Source organism: Carassius carassius, chromosome 24 (genome assembly GCF_963082965.1).
Source record: "Carassius carassius chromosome 24, fCarCar2.1, whole genome shotgun sequence".
In the NCBI taxonomy this organism is placed as follows: domain Eukaryota; kingdom Metazoa; phylum Chordata; class Actinopteri; order Cypriniformes; family Cyprinidae; genus Carassius; species Carassius carassius.
In genome coordinates this window covers 23030988-23058101 of record NC_081778.1, presented here as the reverse complement: position 1 = coordinate 23058101, position 27114 = coordinate 23030988, and the positions used below count along the sequence as shown (strand labels likewise).

Genomic DNA, 27114 nt, shown 5'->3' with positions numbered 1-27114 from the left:
CCAGTAAATCAGCAGTTTTTGATATACTCAGACCAGCCCGTCTGGCACCAACAACTATTTCACATTCAGAGTCACTTAAATCCCCTTTCTTCCCCATTCTGATGCACAGTTTGAACTTCACTTCAGCGTGAGCATAAGATTGTCATATATATTTTTTTTTTTAAATATTACCATCCCCTAAATTTTGTAATGCCATGAAGTACCAATGCAATATCATAATAAAAAATCCATATGATCATCTCAGCAGTCTGTTAGTATCCATCTGTCTGATAAAATAAAGTTATCAAATAAGAAATGAAAGCACATCTGTTTAGCCTGGACTCTACATATGTTTATTGATGTTTATTGAGTTTGTTTTATCTGCCGTTGTAGGTCTTTCCATTTCACGCTGCGGTGGACTTTTGGAGGAGGTCATTTTCAGTTTTCTTTTCTTCCACCCCCATGCCGCCGCCCCCCTCACCCCTTGATTCAGGATCAGGGTGGAGTGCCATTTCCTCCCTCTGTTTCCCAGGCCTCGCCCCCCTCTGTTTTCCAAGGCAATCTGAATCTCTCCCTGCCATAAATGCACAGCCTTTCATTCTTTAAACACCTCACTCCCGGTACTCTAAGTGACATCTTTAGCGCCACGGCATATCATTTGGAGCCCTGTCTTCCGGATTTGTTTCCTACTATTCCACTTATCTCACCGCTATTAGTGATGTCTGATCCATTAAGGGCTGATATTTTGACTCAGGCTGCTTATGCTCAAGTTTAATGTAGCTGGATGGTATCTGCGTAACATTTGTCTGTTTTCTCACCAAACTCAGTGGATGTGCGTCATTCACTGCTTGTCTTTCCAAAGGCTGGGACCCCTCGTCGATTGTGCTTTTAGGATCTGATCATGGATTTGTGGTAGACTGCTGGTGTTTCGTAGCTGTCTACAGGAGCAGCTCTTTTCAGGTGTTTCCCTTTGTGAGACATTCACTTTTACACTTATGTACTCAAGAAACTTTTGGAGTTGTGACACTCCCTGTTCCTCCGACTCGGTCTTCCATCTGAACTGTTGGAAATATGGTTTGTTTTAGATCTTATTGTGCTACAGGACTATCGTTTTTCCATTCATACTCCTATTTCAGCATTTTCACTTCTTGATTTGGAGACGCCAAACAGGAAAGGAAGTAGACGCTTGTATGGCTTGCTGCTTTCAAACAAGTTGCCATGGCAGCTGGAGTCCAGGTAGGCTGATGTGTTCACACATTAAAATGTATTAATGGGGAACACTGTATAAGTAGGGTTGGGTATCGATTTGTATTTTTTACGATACCGGTGCCATATTGATACTTTTAAAACAGAACCGGTGCCTAAACGGTGGATATCATTCAAGAACATTCAAATATTTAAAATAAATCCATAGCTTTCACACGCTCCTTGGATGCTCTCATTTCCCAAGTTGTGCTTCCCTTACTCTAAGGCTAATAAATGTATTTCATGATCTGGGTCATTGTTTAATACAGTGGTTCCCAACCTTTTTCAATTCGCGGCCCACACAACCAAACATAAATGTTTGTGTGGCCCACTGCAAAAAAAAAAAATGTACTGACCCCGCTATTGTTTGGTTAATAACTTAGTACTCAGAAGCTAGATTGTTAACTGTCTTTATTGAATGAACTGGCAATGAACAGAAAATAACCTGGGCTGGCACCGCTTGATACAACTGCTGTTGTTCTGTAGCATATGCAGCAAAAATATCTAAGATAAATTGGCAGTTTATTCTTAAACCAGTTATTCTTAAATCAGTGAGCTTGAATAGTGGAAGCATAGTTGCAGTTTAATATTATTTTTTTGTTATTTGATTATATATATGAAATGATGTTATTATATTATGACATTTTTACATATATTAACAATATTATTATTTATTTTAATAGTAATTGGCGGCCCACCTGCAATACCATCGCGGCCCACAGGTTGAAAACCACTGGTTTAATACAAAACCACACATAATGTTTCTACTGTATTTCTGTCAATCACTCTGATATTTAGTTAAAATGACTGCTGTCTGTCCCAGTCTTTAATCAGTTCTGTGAATTACTGTATGGTCATTCTTTATAAAGTAGCAACAATGTCGTTTGTAAAGTACAGTACCGTGTAAAAGTCTTGGGCACATTAGTATTCTCACCCCAAAAAAGGGTTTTAAGCCAGTTATTTATATCTTTTGGTGTAGCCTGTCAGTGGGAAATATCAGTTTACATTTCCAAACATTCATTTTGCCATTAATTTTAATAATAATCTAGTGAGTTTTTTGAATGCACAAGCAGTCTGACAACAGCCAGTGCTCTATCGCTGCGGTGATGAACGGTGAACAGAGCGAAAACTTTACAGTAGATGGGAAACCGATTGCTCCCTTGTGACCTTTTGTAAACTGTATTTATGAAAAAGAACTGCACAGATACAGATATTCTAACAATCTATCGATAAACGCACCTTGTGTCCTCGGTTTCTGTTTGAGTCCGCTATAGGCCGATATTCTCCAAATGGCAGAATATTGGACTTTTAAATGCCAGTCCTGTAGCTCACTGTACTTATGGAATGCACAGCTTCTTCATCGGTGTATAAGAGAGTACAGTGAAGCCCAGCTCCATCAACTGGAAAGTTCAAAGCCATGTTCAGCACCCATTTGAATGGGCCCCAAAGATTGTGATTGTGAGTCTCTTAACCCTCTGAAGTCGATTAATGCGTATACACGTTATGAGGCATATTCTCCTGATAACCCCGAAAAGAACTTAAATTACACTTTCAATTTTGATTGTACAGATAAGACCAATACATCAATCGAATCTGTACAGGGTGTACTTTTTTTGTATACAGACATAAAACTTAGTGCATTCATAAAATAAAGATAACAAACATGGTGTGCTGTCTGCAGCCTTTGTCTGCGCTGATCTTCATTCAGACATGCATCATTAAAATGAACTGTTACTCAGTGAATACTCAACGAAGAGACATGAGAGATATATCTATAGAAAGCTTGACATGTCTACTTTTAAACTAAACAAGTGCTGCCGAAAACAAATATTCTGTGATAAAGTAATCCATATGAAAACAACGCGATGTCCGTTTTTCACGTCTCCCTTCATTATCTTCTAATGTGACCACGCCCCCGCGCTGAACACTCTATTAAGATTCTAATGTTTCAAACTGAAGCGCGCGGCTTGAATACGCCCATAACTGAAGACAACGCAGCCAGACTGTTCAAGTTTTTTTATTTTATGGTTTGCTTCGCAATAAGTGGAATAAGACCTAATTCACCCCAAAAAGATGTGATGTGGTTGAGGATTTGAAGTTAATGAAGTTTCAATAACAATATACAATACTATACCATTCAAAAGCTTGATGTAAATAATATAAATGTAACAAATAAATGTAACGTAACAAATGTAACACAATGCTGTTTTTTTTTTTTTATCCCTCCTAAAAAACCTGAAAAAATATTGTTCTTTTCAACATTAATAATAATAATGATAATAATAACAATACATTTTTTTTGTAGAAAATAAGATTAAAAGGATTTCTGAAGGATTGTGTGACTGGAGTAATGATGCAAACAAATCAGTTTGAAAGTCAGCTTTGATTGTTTCTAATAAACTGTTTAACTGCACTCGCAAGTGGATATTAAATTATGTTGTGGGATAATTAAATATATTCTAAATAAACTACAAACATAAAATTATATAATTTATTTTGTCTTCACATTCTTTCTTGTAACTCCTTCCTCTCAGTGGCACAGATGACTGAATGGCTCAATATGCAGTTCATTATCCGGGCCTTTGTCTTCTCAGGTGTAAATCACAATGATATTCATGATAGTTGACGCCTACTAGCATATGACTTTTACCAACAAAAAGTGTCTTAGAAAATTTAAATCAATATATTGTTTTCTGTGAGTAAACAAGCTGATTTTCACAATTTAGAAAGAAAAATTATAGGCTACAAGCTCCAGTTCTCAAAAGTCCCGGGAAGCAATGTTCTCTTACGAGAGCTCTCTCGTACTGCGTCTTAGCTAAGACGCTACGGGAAAAGTCTCTTTTCACGAAATACTGAAGCAAAAAATTATCCTTAATTTTGTATTTTTGTAAAGCGCATTTGCAGCAGTACACAGCCATAGGCGAGACGGCTCGTTCGCTCATTGGCTTGTTCTGCGGCAACTGCACAGAACAACTGCGGCTTCGCGCCCTTCTTGCCACTTCCCGCCGAAACGGGTGTGGCCCAACCTATAAAAGGAGCTCGAAAAGGCTGACTCACCTGATTTTTCATCTCTTCAGCGAAGCTCACGCATCGCTGGATCACGGAGGAAGCAAGCGCCGTCTGAGAAAGCACATCAGCAGGACGAGCCATTCTGAAGCTGCTGGCATCGCCGCCTTCCATTGCCGTTCCTGCTGCGCTATCCGGCGCCTATATCCTTTCAATCCTGTTATATACAAGCTGTTCTTTATGTGTGTGTGTGTGTTCGCCCTGCGACACACACTCGTAAAAGAGCTCGCGTCTTTTTTAAGATGCCTTCCTGCGGCTCGTCAGAACCCCACTCAGCGAGGGAGACCGGTACGTCATCTGTGTCTCCTGCCTGGGTGAAGATCATGCAGCGCTCGCTCGCTGACGGCGGATGCCCCCACTGCGAGCTGTTGCCATGGTGACTCTGAGGACTCGCCTGGCCTTTTTCTCTGAGCCTGCATTCTCCGCTGCGCTGAGGCGCCGTAAAAGCATCGCTTCCAGCGGATTCTGGAACCGTCTTCAGCTCAACCGAGCTCGCCGGTTCGCCCTGCTTCACCGGCCCCCCCTGCATCGCTTCCCGGTGGGCAGCGCCCGCTGTTTGCCGGCGCGTCGTCCGAGGAAGTCGATCTCAGGGCCGCGTCGGGGGAAGAGGACACGCGCTCTCTGCTAGCTTCGGGCAGTGAGGGCTGGGCGAGCTCCGAGGATCTCGCGCCTTCTGCTCAGAAGCCCAGCAGACGAGCTGACATCGAGAAGGAGCCGGGGCGAAGGCTCGTGTTGGCCGCGATGAGTCTCGGCCGCGAGTGGTTTGCACCAGCGCCCCCCCCCCCCCTCTCGTTCCCGGCTGGATGGTATTTCCCTTTCGGATGAGCGTACTTCTCAAAGCCCGCCTCATTTCTTCCTGAGCTTCACGAAGAGGTGGCGAAGGCTTGGAACGCTCCATATTCAGCACGAACTCGTTCGTCTGTCTCACTAGCATTCTCCACACTGATGATGCTAAAAACAGGAACTACCACTCACTTCCGCCGGTGGAACAGGCGATAGCGACGCACCTTTGTCCGCCCTCTGCTGGACGGCGGCAAAAGCGGTGTTGCCATCTAAAGCCTCCTGTGTGACGCTGCGTCGGCACTACTAACGATGGCTGCTTCATCGAAGCGCAGGTGTACGAGTTCCGCTGTGGCCGAGCTCTCACCCAAGCGCACCGCTGTTTCAGTTCCAGGAATTGTGACTGTCTCAGCGTTTTCTGCAATGCGCAAGCCTGCACAGTTGCCCGCTTGCCTGCACACAAAAGCCGTTATCACAACAGCTTCAGCAACGCAGCTCGAGACCCCCGTTCTCGCTCTACTGGCCGTCGCCCCGCGCCGCGGGGACCGCGGCAGAGGATTACGGTGAGGCCGGGAGCCCCGAAGCCATCCTGGGAAAGCCATCTATGCATGCTGCATGACGCTGCGTCGGCACTACACACGATGGCTGCTTCATCGAAGCGCCGGTGTACAAGTTCCGCTGCAGTCGGGCTCTCACCTAAGCGCGCCGCTGTTTCAGTTTCCAGAGATTGTGACTGTTTCAGCGTTGTTTGCAATGCGCAAGCCTGTACGGTTGCCCGCTTGCCTGCACACGAAAACCGTTATCACGGCTACCCAGATATTTCCCGAAAAAGGTGTAATTCCTGGTGTCCCGGCCACGGCGAAGGTGCTATAAATGTAGTGACGATGCCCACTGCTCAGTGCCCATCTCCGCATATAAGCACAGCCCTTCACACAGGGCTCGCGCCTATAAAAGCGACTCAAGTCGATCACGCGCACTACATAGTAGACGTGCCCACTCCTCAGTGCCCACAATCACTATGTCACACGCGTCATGTGGTTTCTGTAAAAACGAAACCCGTGCACGTTCGTCCGGCCACGGCCGATGGTGCTATAAATGTAGTGACGATGCCCACTCCTCAGTGCCCATCTCCACATGTAAGCACAGCCCTGCACACAGGGCCTGCGCCCATAATGTCGACTCAAGTCGGTCGCGCACACTGCATAGTAAACGTGCCCACCCCTCAGTGCCCACAATTACTATGTCACACGCGTCATGTGGTTTCTGTAAAAACGAAACCCGTGCATGCTCATCCGGCCACGGCCGATGGTGCTATAAATGCAGTGACGATGCCCACTACCCAGTGCCCATCTCCACATGTAAGCACAGCCCTGCACACAGGGCTAGCGCACATAAGACCGACACAGATCGGTCGAGCGCGCCGCATAGTAAACGTGCCCACTTCCCAGTGCCCACATACACTATGTCACATACGGCGCGGGGCTTCTGTAAAAACGTGGCCCGTGCACGTACATTCTGCACAGGCAGACAGCGAGTTGAAAGTGGTAAAAGTGCACACATGCAGCCCACGGTTACTCGCAGATATATCGAGTCCCACGGGACCCGCTCAGCCTCCCTCCAGTCGGTTAAGCGCCGGAACGGGGTCGAGGAAGAGCGATCTGCCCGCTGTGATCAGCGCGCTCCCCGCCTCAGATGCGCAGCACACTCGAGCGCCGCCGTTGCCCAGTCAACAGAGCGCGTTTCGCATCCAGCCCTTAGCCATTCATGCAGATGCATGGTCAGTGCTTCCAGGGGTTTCGGATTGGGTGCTAGGCATTATAAAGAGAGGCTACTCGCTACAGTTTTCTCGACGCCCACCGTGCTTTTCAGCGCGCGTCGAAACTACGGTCAAAACAGAAGTAGCACACATACTTCGGGCCGAAATATCAAAACTGTTGAGAAAAGGGGCTGTAGAGCCTGTGTCTCAAAGCGAGGGGGGGCTGTACAGCAGATACTTTCTGGTGCCCAAGAGAGACGGGGGTTTCCGGCCCATACTGGATCTAAGACAGCTGAACAGGCATTGATGAAACGCAGTTTCAAAATGCTCACGACCAGGAAGCTCCTCGCGCAGATTCGCAGAGGGGACTGGTTCATGTCAATAGATCTGAAGGACGCGTATTTTCAAATACAGATAGCGTCAAACCACAGGCGATATTTGAGATTCGCCTTCGAGGGCCAGGCATACCAGTTTGCAGTCCTGCCATTCGGCTTGTCCGTAGCTCCTCGTACGTTTACGAGGTGCATGGATGCAGCGCTCGCTCCTCTTAGACTCAGAGGCACACGAGTGCTGAATTATTTGGACGACTGGCTGGTTCTGGCCCGATCATGAGCGGAGCTCATGGACCACAGATCCGTTTTACTCGATCACCTCGAGAAGCTCGGCCTCAGTGTCAATTGGGTGAAGAGTTCGCTGAACCCCAGTCAGACGATCCTGTTTCTGGGTATAGTTCTTTCCGCTGTGGCGCGACTGTGGCGCTCAAACACTGTCAAAAGATGCTGGGTTTCATGGCCTCAGCATCTCCGGTTCTGCGGCTGGGCCTGCTCCGCATGCGCCCCCTGCAGTTCTGGCTGAAGGCTCGGGTGCCGCGCAGAGCGTGGGCGTCTGGCCGGCTGCATTTCAAGGTCGATCAGAGCTGTGTTGCGGCTCTAGCACCTTGGACAGCGAACGGCTGGTACCGATCAGGTGTAAGCCTGGGGACTTCCCCGAGTGTGAAAATGGTGTCGACGGACGCCTCCACTTCGGGATGGGGAGCGCTGCTCGAAGGCAGACCGTCCTTTGGCCTATGGTCAGAACGGGAAAAGCTCCATCATATCAACTGCCTGGAAATGCTGGCAGTGGAGAACGCGCTGACGCGCTTTTGTCCCCATATCAAGGATCACCACGTCATAGTCCGTTCGGACAACATGTCCGTGGTGTCCTACATAAATCGCCAGGTCGGTCTCGGGTCCCGAAACCTGTGCAGGCTGACGGAACGCCTCCTGATTTGGGCTCAGCGCAACGTGCGCTCGCTGAGAGCAGTGCATGTGCCTGGACTGCAGAATCTGGGTCCAGACAGGCTGTCCAGAGGCAATGTTCCTACGGGCGAATGGTCTCTACACCCGCAAACAGTCCGGCTGTTGTGGGAGAGATTTGGCATGGCGGAGGTGGACCTCTTTGTGTCCCACGAAAACGCTCACTGCCCCGCGTTCTTTTCCAAGAACGAAAGCGCGCTGTCACGGAGATGGCCGTGCTGCCCGCTTTATGCGTTCCCTCCCGTCTCCCTCCTTCCGCAGGTGATAGAACGGGTGAGAGAAACGAGATGTTCAATACTGCTTGTAGCACCTCTTTGGAAGAACCAACCATGGTTCCCAGATTTGATGCAGTTAGCAGATGTCGCCCCGTGGCCGGTACCGTTGAGGAGAGACCTCCTCTCGCAGGCCAGGGGCTCGATTTGGCACCCTCAACCGGAGTTGTGGTCCCTCTATGTATGGGCACTCAATGGTTACCCGCTGATCTCGCAGTGGGAGTGCTAAATACCATCACTCAGGCTAGAGCTCCGTCGACACGACGTCTGTATGCCTCGAAGTGGTCGGTGTTCTCCAGCTGGTGCACAGCTCGAGGCTATTCACCCCTTAGTTGTGAGGTGACGGAGGTCCTCTCCTTCCTTCAGGAGCTGTTGGATAAGGGCAGAGCCCCATCCATGCTCAAAGTTTATGTGGCTGCCATCGCGGCGTTTTCTGAAACGGCGTCCGGTCAGTCAATAGGAAGGAATGATTTAGTCATCCGGTTCCTCAGAGGAGCTAGGAGGCTGAATCCTCCCAGACCTCCGTCAGTCCCTATGTGGGACCTCGCGGCGGTTTTGGAGGCCTTGAAAGGTCCCCCTTTCAAGCCTATCCAATCGATTAGCCTTCAGCATCTGTCGTTCAAGACAGTATTCTTGTTGGCTCTCGCTTCTGTGAAGCGTGTGGGTGATTTGCACGCGCTCTCGGTGAGCCAGTCGTGCTTGGAGTTTGGGCCCAATGACTCAAGAGTCATACTCAAACCTAGGCACGGTTATGTGCCGAAATCCCTCAACACACCGTTTCGGGCTCAGGTTATTGCCCTGTCTGCCCTGCCGGTGTCAGGGGAGGATGGAGACTCGAGTCTTCTTTGCCCTGTCAGGGTTTTAAGAGCTTATGTGTCTCGCTCTGCTGCCTTTCGGCAGACGGAGCAGCTATTTGTCTCGTTCGGTGGGCGTTCCAAGGGAATGGCTGTTTCGAGACAGACTCTATCCAGATGGATAGTTGACGCCATAGCGTTAGCTTACGCTTCCAGGGGCCTTCAGTGCCCGTTGGGCGTCTGAGCACACTCCACAAGAGGCATCGCCTCGTCGTGGCCTGGTCTACTGGGATCTCCTTGCAGGATATATGTATGGCGGCAGGTTGGGCCTCGCCGTCTACATTTATCAGGTTCTATAACCTGGAGGTTCCCACCTTGCAAGCAAGGCTGCTGTCGGTATAGGCGAATCAGGGCCCTGAGGGGAATTCTGAGTTCACGAGCGCTATGCGCTGCCGACTGTTATATGGGCAGTATTGCGTAAGACCCGCATTGCCACATTGGTCAGGCCTTGCCTCGGCTGTGTGACGTCATATTGCCGCATCTACGGATGCTGCTAGATATGGGACGGAGGGCTTTTTCCCTTTTCTGTCCTGGACTCTCTGTGAGTCCCTCAGGTGACTGTGCACTGTAAATCCTGGGCGTTGCTTCAGGTTTATTGGTGTGTGATCCCTGCGCGCACGGCGTTTTACATTGGGTTCCCGTAGCGTCTTAGCTAAGACGCAGTACGAGAGAGCTCTCGTAAGAGAACGTACTCGGTTACTAAACGTAACCTCGGTTCTCTCTAGAAGAGCGAACGAGTACTGCGTTCTCTGCCGTACGCACGATTCACTCTGGTTCGCTTCGGCGATGAAATAAATCAGGTGAGTCAGCCTTTTCGAGCTCCTTTTATAGGTTGGGCCACACCCGTTTCGGCGGGAAGTGGCAAGAAGGGCGCGAAGCGCCCTTATTGGTCTGATGTTGCATCAGCCCGCGCTCGATAGGCTGTGCAGTTGCCGCAGAACAAGCCAATGAGCGAACGAGCCGTCTCGCCTATGGCTGTGTACTGCTGCAAATGCGCTTTACAAAAATACAAAATTAAGGATAATTTTTTGCTTCAGTATTTCGTGAAAAGAGACTTTTCCCGTAGCGTCTTAGCTAAGACGCAGTACTCGTTCGCTCTTCTAGAGAGAACCGAGGTTACGTTTAGTAACCGAGTACGTTCTGTATGTGTTTTATTGCCTTATTCAAGTGTTTTAACATTTTTAGTTTTTCACTAACCACACATAACTTTTTTTTTTCTCAAAAACACAATCATGTACATACATGCTGCTCACATATTATTATAGCCCAGTATGTGCTGATTACAGTGAGGTTAGACTTTAGCCATTTAGATATTTATAAGAAACTGAAAAAAACACAAATGTCAGGGCATGACAAAACTTCTCCAAGCCCCAAAAATACCCTTAGACTCCAGAGGGTTAACAGTGCTGGACCTGATAGGAATGTGAGTGTGTATGTGTGTGGAAACAGCTCATCATGCTGAGATGTGATTGCAGTCTGCAATGGGGATCCGCTCGTCTTCTCACGAGAGTCCCAGGAAAAACTCTGCGTTGGGGTCTAAAACAATAGTGCCTGTATGGAGGCTCAGCAGTTTAGTATGTTTTGATATTGAGGTTGGAGAAGGGTTGTGGTATCAAGTATTTTGTGCATGAGGGCGTGTTTGGATCCAAGCCAGTGCAAAGGACACAGCTGCATATAAGGGGGACAGTATGTTTGTCGTGTTTGTTTGATGGCACGATATTATAATTCATCCTGATGTAGCACGCTATATAAAATATGCTTACATAAACACTCTGTGCAACACAAAGTTTGAGTTACGTAAACCATCTGACCCAAGGCCTACTTTTCTGTCTCTTCTCCAGATGATGAAGGTGACCAGCAGCACAGCAGCACAGGGAGCGAGGGGGGCACGGCAGGGGACAGCACCCCTCCTCCAAAACGCAAGGGCAAGTTCTCTACCCTGGGTAAGATCTTCAGACCCTGGAAGTGGAGGAAGAAGAAAAGCAGCGAGAAGTTTAAGGAAACTTCAGAAGGTCCTTTGTTCTTTTCTCTTCATGTTTGTGTTGGAAAATGGCTTTCCTTTCCTTGACTTTTTTCCCTTAAAATCACACCCTAATGTTTGTTAATGTTTTCTTTCCTTGGCTGATATGAATGTTTTCTCAGATGTTTTAAACAATAATGAGATGATTTCAAAATCACTTTACCCAGTAGTCACAACTGGTTTTACTTGAAGACTTGATCTCTGAAATCAAATACCAACCCAATGCAGTTCTTAAAATGTTTAACATACAAAAATAAACACAGTTGTCCTTATATTGGTTTATTATTGATGTCTAAATGTCTGTTAACTCCATGAACACTGAATGTATTCATTATGGCTTTAATAACTATGAAGGTGTAGATGAAAATGTGCCACTGTGAGTTACTCTTTTATATAGTGTTTTTGTTCTCCCTACAGTTTTGGAAAGAAAGATGTCGATGAGGAGGCCAAGACAGGAACTGATCGAGCAGGGGGTGCTCAAGGAGCTTCCTGACAATGGTAGGAGAGAGAAGTGTGTGTGTGTGTGTGTGTGTGTTTGTGTGTGTGTGTGTGTGTGTGTGCGTGCACCTCAGGCTTTCTTAACCATATTTTGTACCAAGAAGTTTGTACCCTGAAGCGAAACCTGGCAAAAGCTCTGTAAGGTGATGTCTTAGTTTTTTATACCATTTCTAGACAACAAAGTAAATAGCAGAAAGTTTTCTATTAGAGTTAGGGTAGTTAGGTAGTTTTTTAAATGAAAACTGTTTGTGTGTGTGGGTACATTCAAACAACAATTATGGATTTAACTATGGACACTTTGAGAGATTTATTTTTTTTAATTAATTGACCATTTTAATGAACTTTACGAACTAACAAATTTGCCACTTTTAAAGTGCTTTTTATGTATAGATGTTTGTTTGTTTGTTTTTCTCCACACCCAGAACCTATTATTATCTAAACAAAGAGTGAAATGATAATAAACCAATTCAATATTTATTGAATTATGTACATTTCTACACATGCCTGTCCATCAGTTGTCATGTTGTTTCCAACAAAACCAATAATGTTGCCCATAATATTTTTCTCTTATTTACATTAAAACTCATTACATATTATATAAAATATTTTTATTATTATCTAATTATGTCTGTTTTGGATGCATAAAATCCTGGCTACTGTAAGAAATTCGGAGTTTGCCATTTTGTTCCTAAAATGAAAATATTCTCCTGTGAGAAATGTACCTGTTGAAACTAAAATGTAACTGACTAATAGTTGGACACTGTTAGATATTAAAGGGTTAGTTCATCGAAAAATTATAATTATGTTATTAATAACCCTCATGCCGTTCCAAACCCGTGAGACCTCCATTTATCTTTGGAACACAGTTAAAGATATTTTAGATTTAGTCCGAGAGCTCTCAGTCCCTCCATTGAAGCTGTGTGAATGGTATACTGTCCATGTCCAGAAAGGTAAGAAAAACATCATCAAAGTAGTCCATGTGACATCAGAGGGTCAGTTAGAATTTGTTGAAGCATCAAAAATACATTTTGGTCCAAAAATAGCAAAAACTATGATTTTATTCATCATTGTCTTCTCTTCCGTGTCTGTTGTAAGACAGTTCAAAACAAAGCAGTTTGTCATATCCGGTTCGCGAACTAATCATTCGATGTAACCGGATCTTTTTGAACCAGTTCACCAAATCGAACTGAATCGTTTTAAATGGTTCGCGTCTCCAATACGCATTAATCCACAAATGACTTAAGCTGTTAGCTTTTTTTTAATGTGGCTGACACTCCCTCTGAGTTCAAACAAACCAATATCCTGGAGTAATTCATGTACTCAAACAGTACACTGACTGAACTGCTGTGAAGAGTGAACTGAAGATGAACGCAGAGCCAGATAATGATTCGTTCACGAGTCAAGAACCGTTTCTGTCAGACGCGTCCGATTCGAGAACCGAGGAGCTGATGATACTGTGCATGTGTGATTCAGCGTGAAGCAGACTGACACACAGAGCGTCTGAACCGAACTGATTATTTTGGTGATTGATTCTGAACTGATTCTGTGCTAATGTTATGAGCGCGGGTAAACCGAAGGCTTGAATCAAGGGCAGTCATCACAAATGACGCCATTAAGTCGAGCGCAAAAGAACCGGTGAACCGTTTTCTTCAACCGGTTTATTGAATCGAACTGTCCGAAAGAACTACTGGTGATCCTAAAACCGATGAGTCAATCTTTTGTTCATTTTCTGGCTCGACCAAGAAGCATGAGGGTGAGTTATTAATAACATAATTATGATTTTTCGATGAACTAACCCTTTAAAGTAAATTAGTGATAGTAAATAAACAGTGTTTTAAGAGAGTCGTTTTCTAAAAGTCCATAGAACCTGAGTGTGTCAGGGTTTGAGTGGTCTCACTGTATTTCTTACAGTCTTGTGATTTGTGGTAGACATACCAGCAGAAGCAAACTCGGGGCCTCAAAAGGAAATATAAAAATTAGGAATGATTTCTCCCTCTGATGCTTACTGATGTGCAGCATACATTACTGCTGAATCACAGTTCAGCTCTTTTGATACATGTGCTATACATTAATTTTAGTGCATCGTCTCTCTTCATGGTAGAGAAAGACAGACAGCTCAGTGAGGTTGTATATCATCTCAGCCCTGTTAATGTGGTAGCAGTCAGGGGAGCGGAGATGAAATCTGCAGTTTTCGAGGCAGTTTTCAATTTGATACCTATTTTTGACTCTTCATATTTTGGGAAGGAAATGACATGCAGTTTTTCTTAAGACAAGAAAGTGGAGCAAATTGTGCCTTGCAGCAAAAAGCTTTAAAAAAAGTCATGCGCTGTGAACTGGCTGCTTTAGAGGCCCATTTATTTGAGGGCTGCTCGTAACCTCTGAGAGATGTGTGAGGAGACACCACCTGTACTTCAGAGCTAATCGGAGCTACAGGCTCGTTGAGATTCAGAAGCAAACCACGTTAGTCTCTAACCCGATTTGAAAGGATTTTGCAAATCCGATCTCTGTTAGAAATAAAAATGCAAATCCTTTAGAATTTTGGCAAGGCTGTTGCTTTCAGAGAAACATAAATATTTGTTCAATGAATACAGTATTTAAACGGTGAAGCATGTCGTTTCTGTATGTGCACTTCCTGTGTTCTTTTGTTAATAATCACAGTGCATTTCAAATGCCTTTTATGCCTGTTGAAAACTTTTACTACATAATAAAAAATATTAATTATACATATTTTCAGTAAGGTAATGAAAACTCAAAAATTGTATGACATTATTTCCACCATATAACACAAAAGGAGCTCTTTGCTTTTTTTCTTTAAAATTAAAGTGAATAGTGACCAGTGGCTGTAAAACTCCAAAACGCATCATAAGAGGTTCATATGGATTTTGCAGTATATTCCAATTGTTGTAAAGTCATAAATTACAGCACCTTTTGTTGTTTTGCATTGGAAACTTACCCTTTAGCTCTTAAATCCCATGAATGTTCACATTTTGACATTTTGCACAATGAAATTCGTCCTGAGACATACAGTCCAATGTTATTTAGCATTATTGATGTCATACCTGGTGTGATATATCTTGATACACCATGATATGAATGAGATTTCAGACACATAGCAGAGGAGAAAATAAAAATAGTATTTTCCTTTTTTTTTCTGACGCAAAGATATTGTTGTGTTTTCAGAAAACATTACAGAATTTAGCACAAAAGTCATATGTGCTTCTTTAATAGTGCTTTTTGTAATTTTTTTTTCTTGGTTCCCTCTTTGTTTGCAGAATCAGGTGAGGCCCATGGCCACAAGACACCTTATGTGAAGAATGGTCACACTCTGCCTGTGGGAGGTGGTGGAGGTCTTGGGCTAGAGCAGAGACACTCGCCCACTGAATCTGAATTTAGAGTCAACCCTGTCTGGCTGCCGCAGCCCGATGATCGCAGAGGTCATGCCCCTTCTGACGGGGATCATCGCGGAGCATTGGGCCCCCGGACCTCCAATCAGGAAGATGGCAGGAAAAGTGGTTGGTCTGTTGGGACAGAGGACTGGAAATCTAATCTGGCCTGGCAAGGGGATGATATCCGACATGGAGGAAGACTACATGCTGAAGTGGACAAGAGGCCTGGGCTAATGAAAGCCCCCTCTGAGGATGGACGCAGGACTCGCCCCGAATCAGACTGGAAGCCAATGCTTCCTCGCCACTTGTCTGTCGAAGAGGCAAGGGGAAGACGAGGTTTGTAGCATCAATTCTAATCTTTTTCTCTAGTTCCCTTTCCACCTTCCTGTTCTTTGTTCTCCACACTTCCACCATCACTTCCTCACCTTCTGTTGGGCCAACTAGAGTGAGACAAGTGTCTGTGGTCCCATGGGTTCTGCTCCAGCTAAGGTTCTTATTTAGGAACTGAGCTCAGCTAAGCTGAATTCTCCTGTTCTTTCCTAATTAATAAACCACAGTCACCTCAATCCTCATCAAAGTGAACATTCTGAGACAGATTTGACCCTCCACTAGGACTGATGATACAGTTTTCATTTAAATTATTCAGTCACTATTCAAATATTGCTTCATGTTAAGAGCAATGTAGTTTTTAAAAGAAATGTATTTAGCTTAATATTCTTTTTGACATACTGAAATTAAATTGTCACTTAAAAAAAAGAAAAAAGTAACCATTAACCATTTAAACTGCTTTATATAATGAGACTAGTTTTTTAAATGTTTTTAATATTTATAATTGATTTTCTATCTTTATTTCAATAAACTACAACTATTATACTATAATTATTGGGGATGTAACATTACGTGTATTCGTACCGGAACGTTTCGGTACAGGGCTTTCGGTATGGTGCACGTGTGTAACGAATGACCGAATGCAATATTTTGTATGCAGAACATATACATTTTCGTGTTTCCAAACGAACATATTAAGTGGCGGAAGTCTCTGCGTTCAGCGCAAATCCCGCCCTGCAGCTGATTCTAAGGCCGGTGAAACACTGGCTACATGGCATGAGCGTGGCGTTTCTGCTGTTTGTCAGTTGCGTGACACCTGCTTCGCGTTTTCTGTCTTTACACACCAGAATGGTGCCTGACGCGCTACTGCTACTGTAGGTGACATAGAGGGAGACCGCCGAGGCGCCGACAGACCAGGATCTTGTCTTCACTACAACAATATCTATACTTCATGTTGAGCATACATATAAAGCCTACTGATAAAGGACACCGTCAACAGTATTGACGGTGTTTGACAGGTGCAATATGCCAGTGTATCACCGGCCTAAGGTTTTCAAAAGGCATCACGCGAGTGTGAACATCACTACAACTAGGAAAAAAACGATTGTAATTCAAACGCAGCTTCCGTTGGCATTTAAACAGACCTTTGCTCTTAATTCCGATCGGTCCAACGCAATAACGAAATCTGAGCAGGTCTAAAAACTGAAACTGTTGATGCTGCACTTCACACTTTGGAAAAGTTATATATATTTTTTTTAAATATGAGCAAGCTGGGATTGGTAGTGCTGCACTGTAATCATTGTTATTTATTTATATTTTTCATTATATTTTATTATATGATATTGGTTTGAGACTGAGAGTATTTTATTTAGTGGAGAACTTTGCAGCAGTATTTTATTTCTTATTCTTTTTTTATTTTATATATATTTTATTAAAAAGTATTTAAAAAAGCGTAAACAAATTGTTAAAAAAAGTCTATAGTAATAAACAACCTGCAGTTTAAAGTTTGCATTTTTTTCCCTTACTGTAACGAAAATGAACCGAACCGTGACTTTAAAACCGAGGTACGTACCGAATCGTGATTTTTGGGTACCGTTACACCCCTAATGATTATTAGTTTAAATTTTAGTTTTAGTTTACAGTAACAACACTATTAAATCGCTGAATCAGAGTTTTCGTTGTGAAATTTATCTTAGAAGTCTTAAACGGCACTAATTTCTGATCAGCTTGAGTTATTATGAGACACATAACACAGAATAAGCATTTTAATTATTTTTTCTGAATATTATGAATTCTCTTACAGAGTCTGACAGCAGTCAATACATTCCTAACTCCGAGGGTTTGAGGGACACACTGCGGGAACCTCTGCCCCCCAAGCAGTCCGTCATGCCACCAAAATGGCTGATGACTTCCACAGCAGAACCTGGTGCTGACAGCTTGCCCCGCACTCCTGCCAACAACCCTGCATCTGTTTTCTCCTCTTCCTCCTCCTCCTCAGCTGTCAGCACAGCTGGAAAACCGCTACGAAACGTGTCCTCGGCTGGCGCCAACACACAGACAGTAGCCAGTAGCGCCCCCCTTACCACCTCTTCAGCGCCATCCTCTATGGGCAACGTCCCAGCCCAGCCCACCAAACAGCCCCCTCTCCCTCCACCCAAGCCAATCAACCGCAGCAACCACCCCGCAATGTTTGGTGAGTGGTCTCCGATATGTCATAACATAAATAATACGACCCCTTATAAAAGACAGTGAAATTCATTCAGCCACAATTCATTCGCTTCCTCATGCGAGCTAACTGATCACTTTCTCATAATTAATTCTCCCTATTAAACGCACAGGCATGGGTGTAGATTTGGGAATGGATAGTAAGGACACGTCTGTGCAAAAATACTGTGCTGCAAATCACCACTGATGATTCATCTCTAAGTATTAAAATGTATGTATTTTTATTACTACTTATATGATATAATATAATACTTAGATTTATGAGGTTTATGTATTCATGACAATAGATATATCCGAAAATATTTTAGTGTATAAAAGATAGTTGATAAATATTCTTTTAAAAAGTCAGGAACAACTGATCAGCAGTGGAAGCACTTGTGTTTTAGGCAAACAAATGGTGCAAATGAGGAAAGTAATAAAATGGTCAGTGAGGGAAGTCAAAACAGCTTAGAATTAAAATGGGAATTTCAGTATTCTTCAGATACTTTCAATTTCACAGTTGTTAGATACTGTGACAACTTATCCTTTATTAAATAAAGATTGCAGTATTAATAATTTCTGTCTGGGTTTGTAACTGTGTATTAGCATAGTTTGAAAGAATTTTTAATATTCTAGCTAATATTCAAAACAAACCTACTGGCCTTGCTCGCAGGCACACACTACAGCATCTCATACAAACCACACTGCTGCTTATATGTTTGTTAGTGCATTAACAACAATTCTTTGACCATTTTTACTTTTAATATATTTTTTAAGCATTTAGACATTGTGACATGCAGTGCTGCTTTAAAACCGTGTACATGTGTGCCATGGCATACATCATAAGATCTTATCCATGTATGTAATACACTTCTGCTGTTCTCTTCTTGCTGAGCCAGTTTTTTTCTTTTGGGGCCCGGACCATTAAGCTGATCAACTTGATAATAGTCTTTGATTGCGAGAAACTGAGTTATTACTAAAAACAATGTTTTCATTTATGCTTGGATTATCTTGGATTTGTCGTTTGTCCCAAGGTATTGCGGAAAAACAAAAGGCATGCTTGTTCCAATTTCATGGGAACTCTTTCTAATTTGGGAGAATTTGTCCATTATATGTGTTTGTTAAATCATATGAGAAGTTCACTTCACAACCGTACATCTCATTTGTGTGTTGTATTACTGCTTAGAAACCATGTGCTGAGTCTCTGTACACTGGAACGATCCAGATCTTTATGTTGAAATGCAACCACCAGACTGTAGCTCTGCTGCATTATAAGAGCAGATATTGTACATAGGTCTTGCTTGACACCATTTGTGTTAGTAACTACACTCACCTAAGGGATTATTAGGAACACCATACTAATGCTGTGTTTGGCCCCCTTTCGCCTTCAGAATTGCCTTAATTCTACGTGGCATTGATTGAACAAGGTGCTGAAAGCATTCTTTAGAAATGTTGGCCCATATTGATAGGATAGCATCTTGCAGTTGATGGAGATGGGATGCACATCCAGGGCACGAAGCTCCCGTTCCACCACATCCCAAAGATGCTCTATTGGGTTGAGATCTGGTGACTGTGGGGGCCATTTTAGTACAGTGAACTCATTGTCATGTTCAAGAAACCAATTTGAAATGATTCGAGCTTTGTGACATAGTGCATTATGCTGCTGGAAGTAGCCATCAGAGGATGGGTACATGGTTGTCATAAAGGGATGGACATGGTCAGAAACAATGCGCAGGTAGGCCGTGGCATTTAAACGATGCCCAATTGGCACTAAGGGGCCTAAAGTGTGCCAAGAAAACATCCCCCACACCATTACACCACCACCACCAGCCTGCACAGTGGTAACAAGGCATGATGGATCCATGTTCTCATTCTGTTTACGCCAAATTCTGACTTTACCATCTGAATGTCTCAACAGAAATCGAGACTCGTCAGACCAGGCAACATTTTTCCAGTCTTCAACTGTCCAATTTTGGTGTGTTGTGGCTTCACAAATGCTTTGCTGCATACCTTGGTTGTAACGAGTGGTTATTTCAGTCAAAGTTGCTCTTCTATCAACTTGAATCAGTCGGCCTATTCTCTGACCTCTAGTATCAACAAGGCATTTTCGCCCACAGTACTGCCGCATACTGGATGTTTTTCCCTTTTCATACCATTCTTAGTAAACCCTAGAAATAGTTGTGCGTGAAAATCCCAGTAACTGAGCAGATTGTGAAATACTCAGACCGGCCCGTCTGGCACCAACAACCATGCCATGCTCAAAATCGCTTAAATTACCTTTCTTTCCCATTCTGACATTCAGTTTGGAGTTCAGGAGATTGTCTTGACCAGGACCACACACCTAAATGCATTGAAGCAACTGTCATGTGATTGGTTGATTAGATAATTGAATTAATGAGAAATTGAACAGGTGTTTTTGTTGCTTTACTGAGAGTTGGTAGCTAGTTCAACCTAAGGCCGGGCATACACTGTGCGATTTTCATCCGATTTTGAGCCGAATTCTGACTCGTGCGACTTTTTTTCGGGTCGGGACGATTTTCAGCATTTTTGTGCATCGTTTGTTGTGCAGTGTTCGTGCAGTGTACAAGGGGAAACGAGAGGCAATTAACCTCTCCCCACCAGCAATCGGTTGGTCGGATGGATTTCTGAAATTTTGGTCGCCTCTCGTGAGGTATCGCACTATTGAAGCAGGGCTACGAACTGTTTTCCGCGTTTCCCTCACTGCGCATGCGCGAAACCATAAACGAAACCATGGTGACACGGCGTGTAGTGTGGACTGAAGTGATGGAGGGAAAACTTGTGGAGTTATGGCAAAGAAAAATAAAAATAAAAGAGGGAAGAAAACGCCTGCTTACCTCCAGTTTGTGTTGCAAAATGGATAAACCATATAGGCCACGTCTTCCGAGCCACCTGCGTGTCTAGATACGCCGACGCCTTTTTTTTTTTTTTGGACGTTTCAGCACACAGAATTGCGCATATCACCAAAGCAGTGCATTTATTCCGGGAAAGCATGTTTATTTTGAAACCGCCACAAACATCCGGGTTCTGAGGGATCCTACGTGTTGATTTGGGTGATTCCCCACGTATAGTGTGAGCAGTCAAATCGCAACTCGGCGATCGGACCGTACAGTGAGTGCATAAAAAGTGAGTTTTGGCTTTACATCGCATGCGATCTACTCGTACAGTGTGAGTTGGTACCTTGCCGAAATCGCAACAGAAATCTCACAGTGTATGTCCGCCTTAACATGTTAAAGATGCTGTTTGACGTTTTAGGATAATCTAGGGATTCATATCTATCGCTTTATCTGGTTGTTTATCTCACATATGCATTTAAAGTCAACGTGAATTTTACATTTGCAACCCATTTAACTTTCATAATGTGACACATTTCCAAGTAAAATGAATATATTCAAGTAAAAATAAAAATGAGAGGAAAAAAATAACACAATAGATTTTAAAACTTGACAAATTGTGTGAAATGCCTAAAAGGTTGATGAATACCTAAAACCAGTAGCTATCTGTTTGACTTGGTTAATGTTATCCAATCCGCTTGTTAAGTAATGAATACTGCTTCCAGGTCCAAGCCTCTTTTTCTACTGAAAGTATGATTCTCAACAGCCTTTTATGAGAACTGTGAAGTCAAACTTAGCAAGTGGATACACACGTGGCCGAAGTGACATCACCAGAAAAGGAAAGTTGTTTCCATTTAATATTTTGATTGAATGTTAGGAACTAATTTTTTCTGTAAAGTAACCAGCACTGATGAATGATTCACAGTAATACCAGGAATGTCATTAGGAAAACAAATGGGGTCAATTTTGACTTCACGTTGACTTTAAAAACCTTGTGTGTATAGTGTCACCGTCATGCACACTGGTGTGATGTTTACAGTCATTTAGAGGAATAAGTCGTCCCTGCTTTGTAAAGATATGTGGTGTTTAATGCCCGGGGACTGTATGTTTTTGTCCCCCGCCAGCCTCCACCTTGCATGGAGGTGACGGCAGCGATTTCCCTCTCTACTGGTCCTGTTGGAAGCGTGAGGGTGACCGTGACGTCTACCTGTCCCTGCCTGTCTACCTCTGCCGGCGGGCAGGAGGCATGCACACAGGTAAACGTCGAGGCCGGGGCTGTCGGCAAAGCTGCGTCCTTCATCTGCTGCTGTGTGTGCTATAGCCTCTAACATGCTCCCTTTGCTGCTTCTACTCTACTCCTTCACTCTCACTCACATTCTCAATGGCAAAACTGCATGTTTTGGGCATTAGAGTTTCAAGAAGCACGTTGGCACATTATTAACAGGTGTTTAAATGGCTAGAAGACCCCCTGTGAAATTGCAGCGATCTTAGCCATCACTGCTGGAGCAGATGCTAGCATATGTTGTTCATGTAAAATACTTTGGGCAACAGTTGCTCCACAAGCAGCTGTGAGATTAGAGAACAAAGACTGAATCCATCCACCTCATCACATGCTGAAACCCTGTGGGTTGCTTCGATTTAGAGCTGAAATTCATGCTTTGATTCATAGAGAGGCAGCTAGTCTAACCCTAACATGCTTAAACATGCAGTTAGCATGTTCAGTTTAGTTTATGCTTTCTCACAAAAAGAATGTTTGGCTGCTGTGCTTCATTATACTTGCACCATATCTTTGGCAGTTATATGAAAAACAAATCATCTGTAAGTCATGAGACATGGGCTTCTGAATGCATTGATTTAACAGACACATGGCTTTTTGTCAGTGAACATGCTTGCTTAGATTGTTTTATAAGAATAAGTTGGTCTTTGCTGACGTTGTTGCAAAGTCAGGATGGGAGCCATTTGATTCGACTAATATATCACTTATCTGAAATATGAAAACTTTTAAACCCAGTGTTCATCAAAAATGAAATTTCTGTCATTTACTCACTCCTTCGTCTCATTCCAAACCTGTGCTGAATGCTTTTTACCATACAGTTACGTTGAGATTTCAAACTTCAAAAAGGGTACAAGAACACTTTAGAAATGTAGTCCAATTGAATTTTAAAAGCATACAATAACCTTAAGATGGAATAAATGGAAAGCCATTTTGACTGATGTTCTTTTGTGCAGCAGTATTTCAGTACGTTTAATTTTATTTTGAATGATCATTTATTTTTATATTTAAGTTTAAATTCTATAGTAATGATGTGCTTGTCGTCATATTTTTTTAGCTTTAATTTATAACTGATTCTGTTAGTTCCCAAGGCAACTTTTTAAAATTGCATTTGTTTAAACTTTTCATTTAATATTTGTTTGTTTTTTTCAGCTTTGTAAGGAAAATGATTTTTAATAGTTTAGTTTCACCTAAAAATAAAAATACTGCTCCAGGGAGCTGAATTAATGAGTCAGGGAGTTGAACTTGAGAACAAATTATTTTGACTGGTTTTGTGATCTCAATTCATTGACAAGATTCATTTGTCCTCCTTTTGACTTCCATGGAAGAAAGGCATACAGTTTTGGAATGGAATGAGGACGAGTAAATGATGGCAGAATTATAGTTTTTAGGTGAACTGTTCCTTTAATTCTGTTGAGTAATAGTACAGTAATTTTTCAACGCTGTGTGTTTGAAAACTGTTCCTTACATTTACAATTTTTTTAATTGTTTTTTTTTTTTATATATAACACAGCTGAGCTTGCACAAGGAGGCACCAACCTAGTACCGGCCAAGCCCTCGCCCCCCATGCCCCCAAAAAGAACCACGCCTGTCACCAAACGCAATGCAGAGGACTCCCCTCTGACCATTTCCTCCCTTCCCTCCATTCTGTCTGAGGACATGAGGGCCAACATCCCCGGGGGCTATCAGTTGCCCTCACTTCCCCCATCCCCACCTCTCCCCACAAACACTCCCCTTTCCCCTCCACGGGCCCACACCCATCATCTCCTCCACCAACACTCCTACCCCTACCCCCTGCCCCAGCCACTCCCTGTCCACTTTGACCCCCCCAGCCCGCCGGAGGAACCGCCAACCCGTCAAGCCCCCATTCCCTTACACATTATGATCCAGAGGGCGCTCAGTAGCCCGGGACCCACTCTCCCACACCCAGATGGCTCCCAGCGTGCCCACTCACTGCTGTTTGAGACACCACCGGAGTACCAGGGCAGCCGCCCACTGCCAGTCACCATCCAGCCTCTCAAACTGTGAGTGAAATCTGGGCACATTCTATACTTATTAATAGAGCTGCCAATCAAAAGTTAAAATAAATGTTTTCAAATATTGTTTTGATGCTGAACATTCTTTTAGAAAATGAAAAGAAACACGTAAAAAACTTAGTAATGGTGTTAAAGTTTGTATGAGATGAAAATTCACTGTAGTTTGTAGATACATATTACAGTTCTTATTGTGAACGGATCATCTATGTATATTAAATATAATTTATATACGTTACATTCCAACCAACTCTACTGCTGAAGCCAAATTCTCTGTAAGGTTGTAGTTTTATTTTGTGTGTGTGTGTGTGTATAAGAACAGAATGTACATATAAATATAACAAAATAAATTGAGCCTGTACATTAAATGTGAACAATATCTTTCCTAAGCAACAGTTACAATTATTTATAAAAAATAAAAATAAAAAATTATAAAGCGAGCTTACATTACTAAACCTATGTTGAGACACACTTTCAATTACTTGTATTTGAAACCTCTCAAAGAAAATAATATACTACATATATGTTTTTCCTTATGGTCCCCAGAAATTTTTGTGATAAAACATCACATCAGTTTTATAACAACCATTTTCTTAAATTTTATTTTTTCTTAACTTCTATAAATATTATCTTAAATTTTCTGCCCTTCCTTTTTATAATCTTGCTGCTGCTTGAATCCTCCATAAAAACAGTACATTTAAATGTATATAGTATATCCTGTGTGAAATAGATTTTTATTTGTGCAGGGATGAAGATGACTATTCTGATGATGATGAGGAGGAAGAGGACGATGAAGATGATGATGAACAACCTCTACCTGTTCACCTCCCATCCCCTCATTCCCAGCCAGATCTCGAGCCTCGTAGCCGCAGATGCCTGGTGGGGGATCTGAGCGTCAGCGTCATCCCTGAAGGAAACAACAGCAGCGATGAGGAGGAAGATCAACGGCTGGAGGAGAGCGATTCGGATGGGCCTGTGCTATACAAGGAAGACGAATCAGATGAGGAAGATGACGACGACAGCCCACCAAGTATGTTAACAGCTTTTTCTACTTTATATTGCATATAAGTCCCTTTTGTTCACAAAGGCTGCATTTATTTGATCAGAAAAACAGTAACACATTAATACTGTGAAAAATTTTGCAACTTTATTTGAATATATTTGTTACATTTATTCCAGTGTTGGCAAACTGAAACCGCCTTCTGCTGTCTGTTAATTTTTTTTACAGTTCGTTTTTTAGCAGGATCGTATACTCTGACATCTGTCTATATAAAAGAGAGCCAAAACTTCTGACTGATTGCATGCATGTGCGCATGTGTGTTTGCCCGCTGCAGGTGCTCTGGCCAGCAGGGTGAAGAGGAAGGACACGTTGGCGCTGAAGTTGAGCAGTCGGCCCTCCGCCCCAGACAGGCAGGCTCCTGAGAGGCAGGCCAAAGTAGAGCACATGGGTCTGTCGTGGCAGAGCAGGGAGCAGTGGGAGGCCATCCGCACACAGATTGGTACTGCACTCACACGGTAATAGCCCTCTCAGCTACACACACCCCCATAACTGATTTACTGAATGAGAACACAGCTATGAATCAGCCATAGGTTAAAATTCAGTGCAAGAAGAACCAACTAGAAACAAGACATCTGGATACATACATATTTTTTTATACATGTATATGTATGTATGTATGCTGTGTGTGTACATATATTTGCTGGCTGTATATAAATAATTAATTACAAATTTTTTTATTTAAATGTATATATTTTAGTATTATTTATTTAAATGTAATTAAAGAATATATGAATAATAGGGGTGTTTTTGGTTTGTTTTTTGTCTGTAGGCGATTGAGCCAGAGACCTTCTGCTGAGGAGTTGAAACAGAGAAACATTCTCCAGCGTAAATTGCCTCTTTATACTGACTCCAGTTATTTGCATTGTGATTTATCTTTGTGCTTCCGTTATGTTCTGTCCCTTTTCCTCGTATCATTAGTTACTTATTTATTCCTGTTCATTTATTCCCTTAGTATTCACTGAAGGATTGACACTGACACACTATGAGTTCTATTTTGTGATATTTTTGTCTATAGGAAGTGAAATTAGATCTAAAATACTTTGCTGTTCTCATTTATTTTGTACTTCAATGCGCTAATAGTTTATCAAACTCCACATAATTGTCTTATGAAATTGGATTTGAATCAACCTGATTTGGTGTTGATGGTATCTCTCATTTCTCTCCAGCCAAAAATGAAGCAGACAGACAAGCGGAGGTCAGGGAGATCAAGCGCAGACTCACCAGAAAGGTGCGATTTGGTTTGCCTGCATTACATTTCACCTGGAATATAATATGAAAGGATTAGTTCACTTCCAGAATTCACTCACCTCCATGTCATCCAAGATGTTCTTTCTTCATTCGAAAAGAAATTAAGGTTTTTGAAGAAAACAGTCCAGGATTTTAATCTATATAATGGACTTCAATGGTGGGTTGACGGGTTGAAGATCCAAATTGCAGTTTCAATGCAGCTTCAAAGGGCTCTACACAATCCCAGCCGAGGAATAGGGGTCTTATCTACAGAACAATCAGTCATTTTGACTTCCCATTGAAGTTCATTATATGGAGAAAAATCCTGGAATGTTTTCCTCAAAAACTTTAATTTCTTCTCGACTGAAGAAATAAAGACATGAACATCTTGGAATAAATTGTCAGGAAACTTTTATTCTGGAAGTGAACTAATACTTTAGTGTTGATTTAAGGAAGAAGAGAGAATTAATCTAATATTGCTTCGAGGAATTTCAATCAAACAATCGTCTAACTGTCAGTATTTGTGACATGCATTTTTCCATTTACTTTTCTTTGTTTAGTTGAGTGAACGACCGACTGTTGCCGAACTACAGGCTCGAAAAATATTACGTTTCCACGAGTACGTGGAGGTCACAAGTGCTCAGGACTATGACCGCCGTGCTGACAAGCCATGGACCAAACTCACTCCCGCAGACAAGGTACATCTCCAAAAAAAAAAAAAAAAATCACAGCCACACACACATTTGTGTCTGTATCTAGAGATCTTTATATAAAATTTGACTTAAATACTTGAGATTATAATCTCAAAAGACACTGATTTTTTTTTTAAAATGTCTTTCTGATTGATCTATATCTGCTCTACACATAATTAACCATCTGTAACCGGTTTGTTTAGGCTGCTATTCGTAAAGAGCTCAACGAGTTTAAAAGCTCTGAGATGGAAGTGCATGAGGAAAGTAGAATTTACACAAGGTAAGTGTCATTCA

General features: G+C 42.8%; 1 protein-coding gene across 5 annotated transcripts in view; it reads left to right on the top strand.

Moving 5' to 3' along the window:
• Window positions 1-27114, top strand: part of LOC132103223 (phosphatase and actin regulator 4B-like) — a 59265-nt gene that overhangs the window by 30686 nt on the left and 1465 nt on the right. For 2 of the 5 annotated variants that reach the window (XM_059508148.1, XM_059508144.1), the window contains 12 exons: window positions 11089-11259; window positions 11685-11765; window positions 15038-15487; window positions 17283-17672; window positions 21660-21791; window positions 23322-23832; window positions 24588-24871; window positions 25176-25356; window positions 25671-25726; window positions 26068-26129; window positions 26689-26826; window positions 27024-27100. In XM_059508148.1, the coding sequence (XP_059364131.1) occupies window positions 11089-11259; window positions 11685-11765; window positions 15038-15487; window positions 17283-17672; window positions 21660-21791; window positions 23322-23832; window positions 24588-24871; window positions 25176-25356; window positions 25671-25726; window positions 26068-26129; window positions 26689-26826; window positions 27024-27100 (2533 nt within the window). Of the gene's footprint in view, window positions 1-387; window positions 1216-11088; window positions 11260-11684; window positions 11766-15037; window positions 15488-17282; window positions 17673-21659; window positions 21792-23321; window positions 23833-24587; window positions 24872-25175; window positions 25357-25670; window positions 25727-26067; window positions 26130-26688; window positions 26827-27023; window positions 27101-27114 lie in introns of those variants that run through there. The other 3 variants (XM_059508147.1, XM_059508145.1, XM_059508149.1) reach the window with 3 other exon arrangements.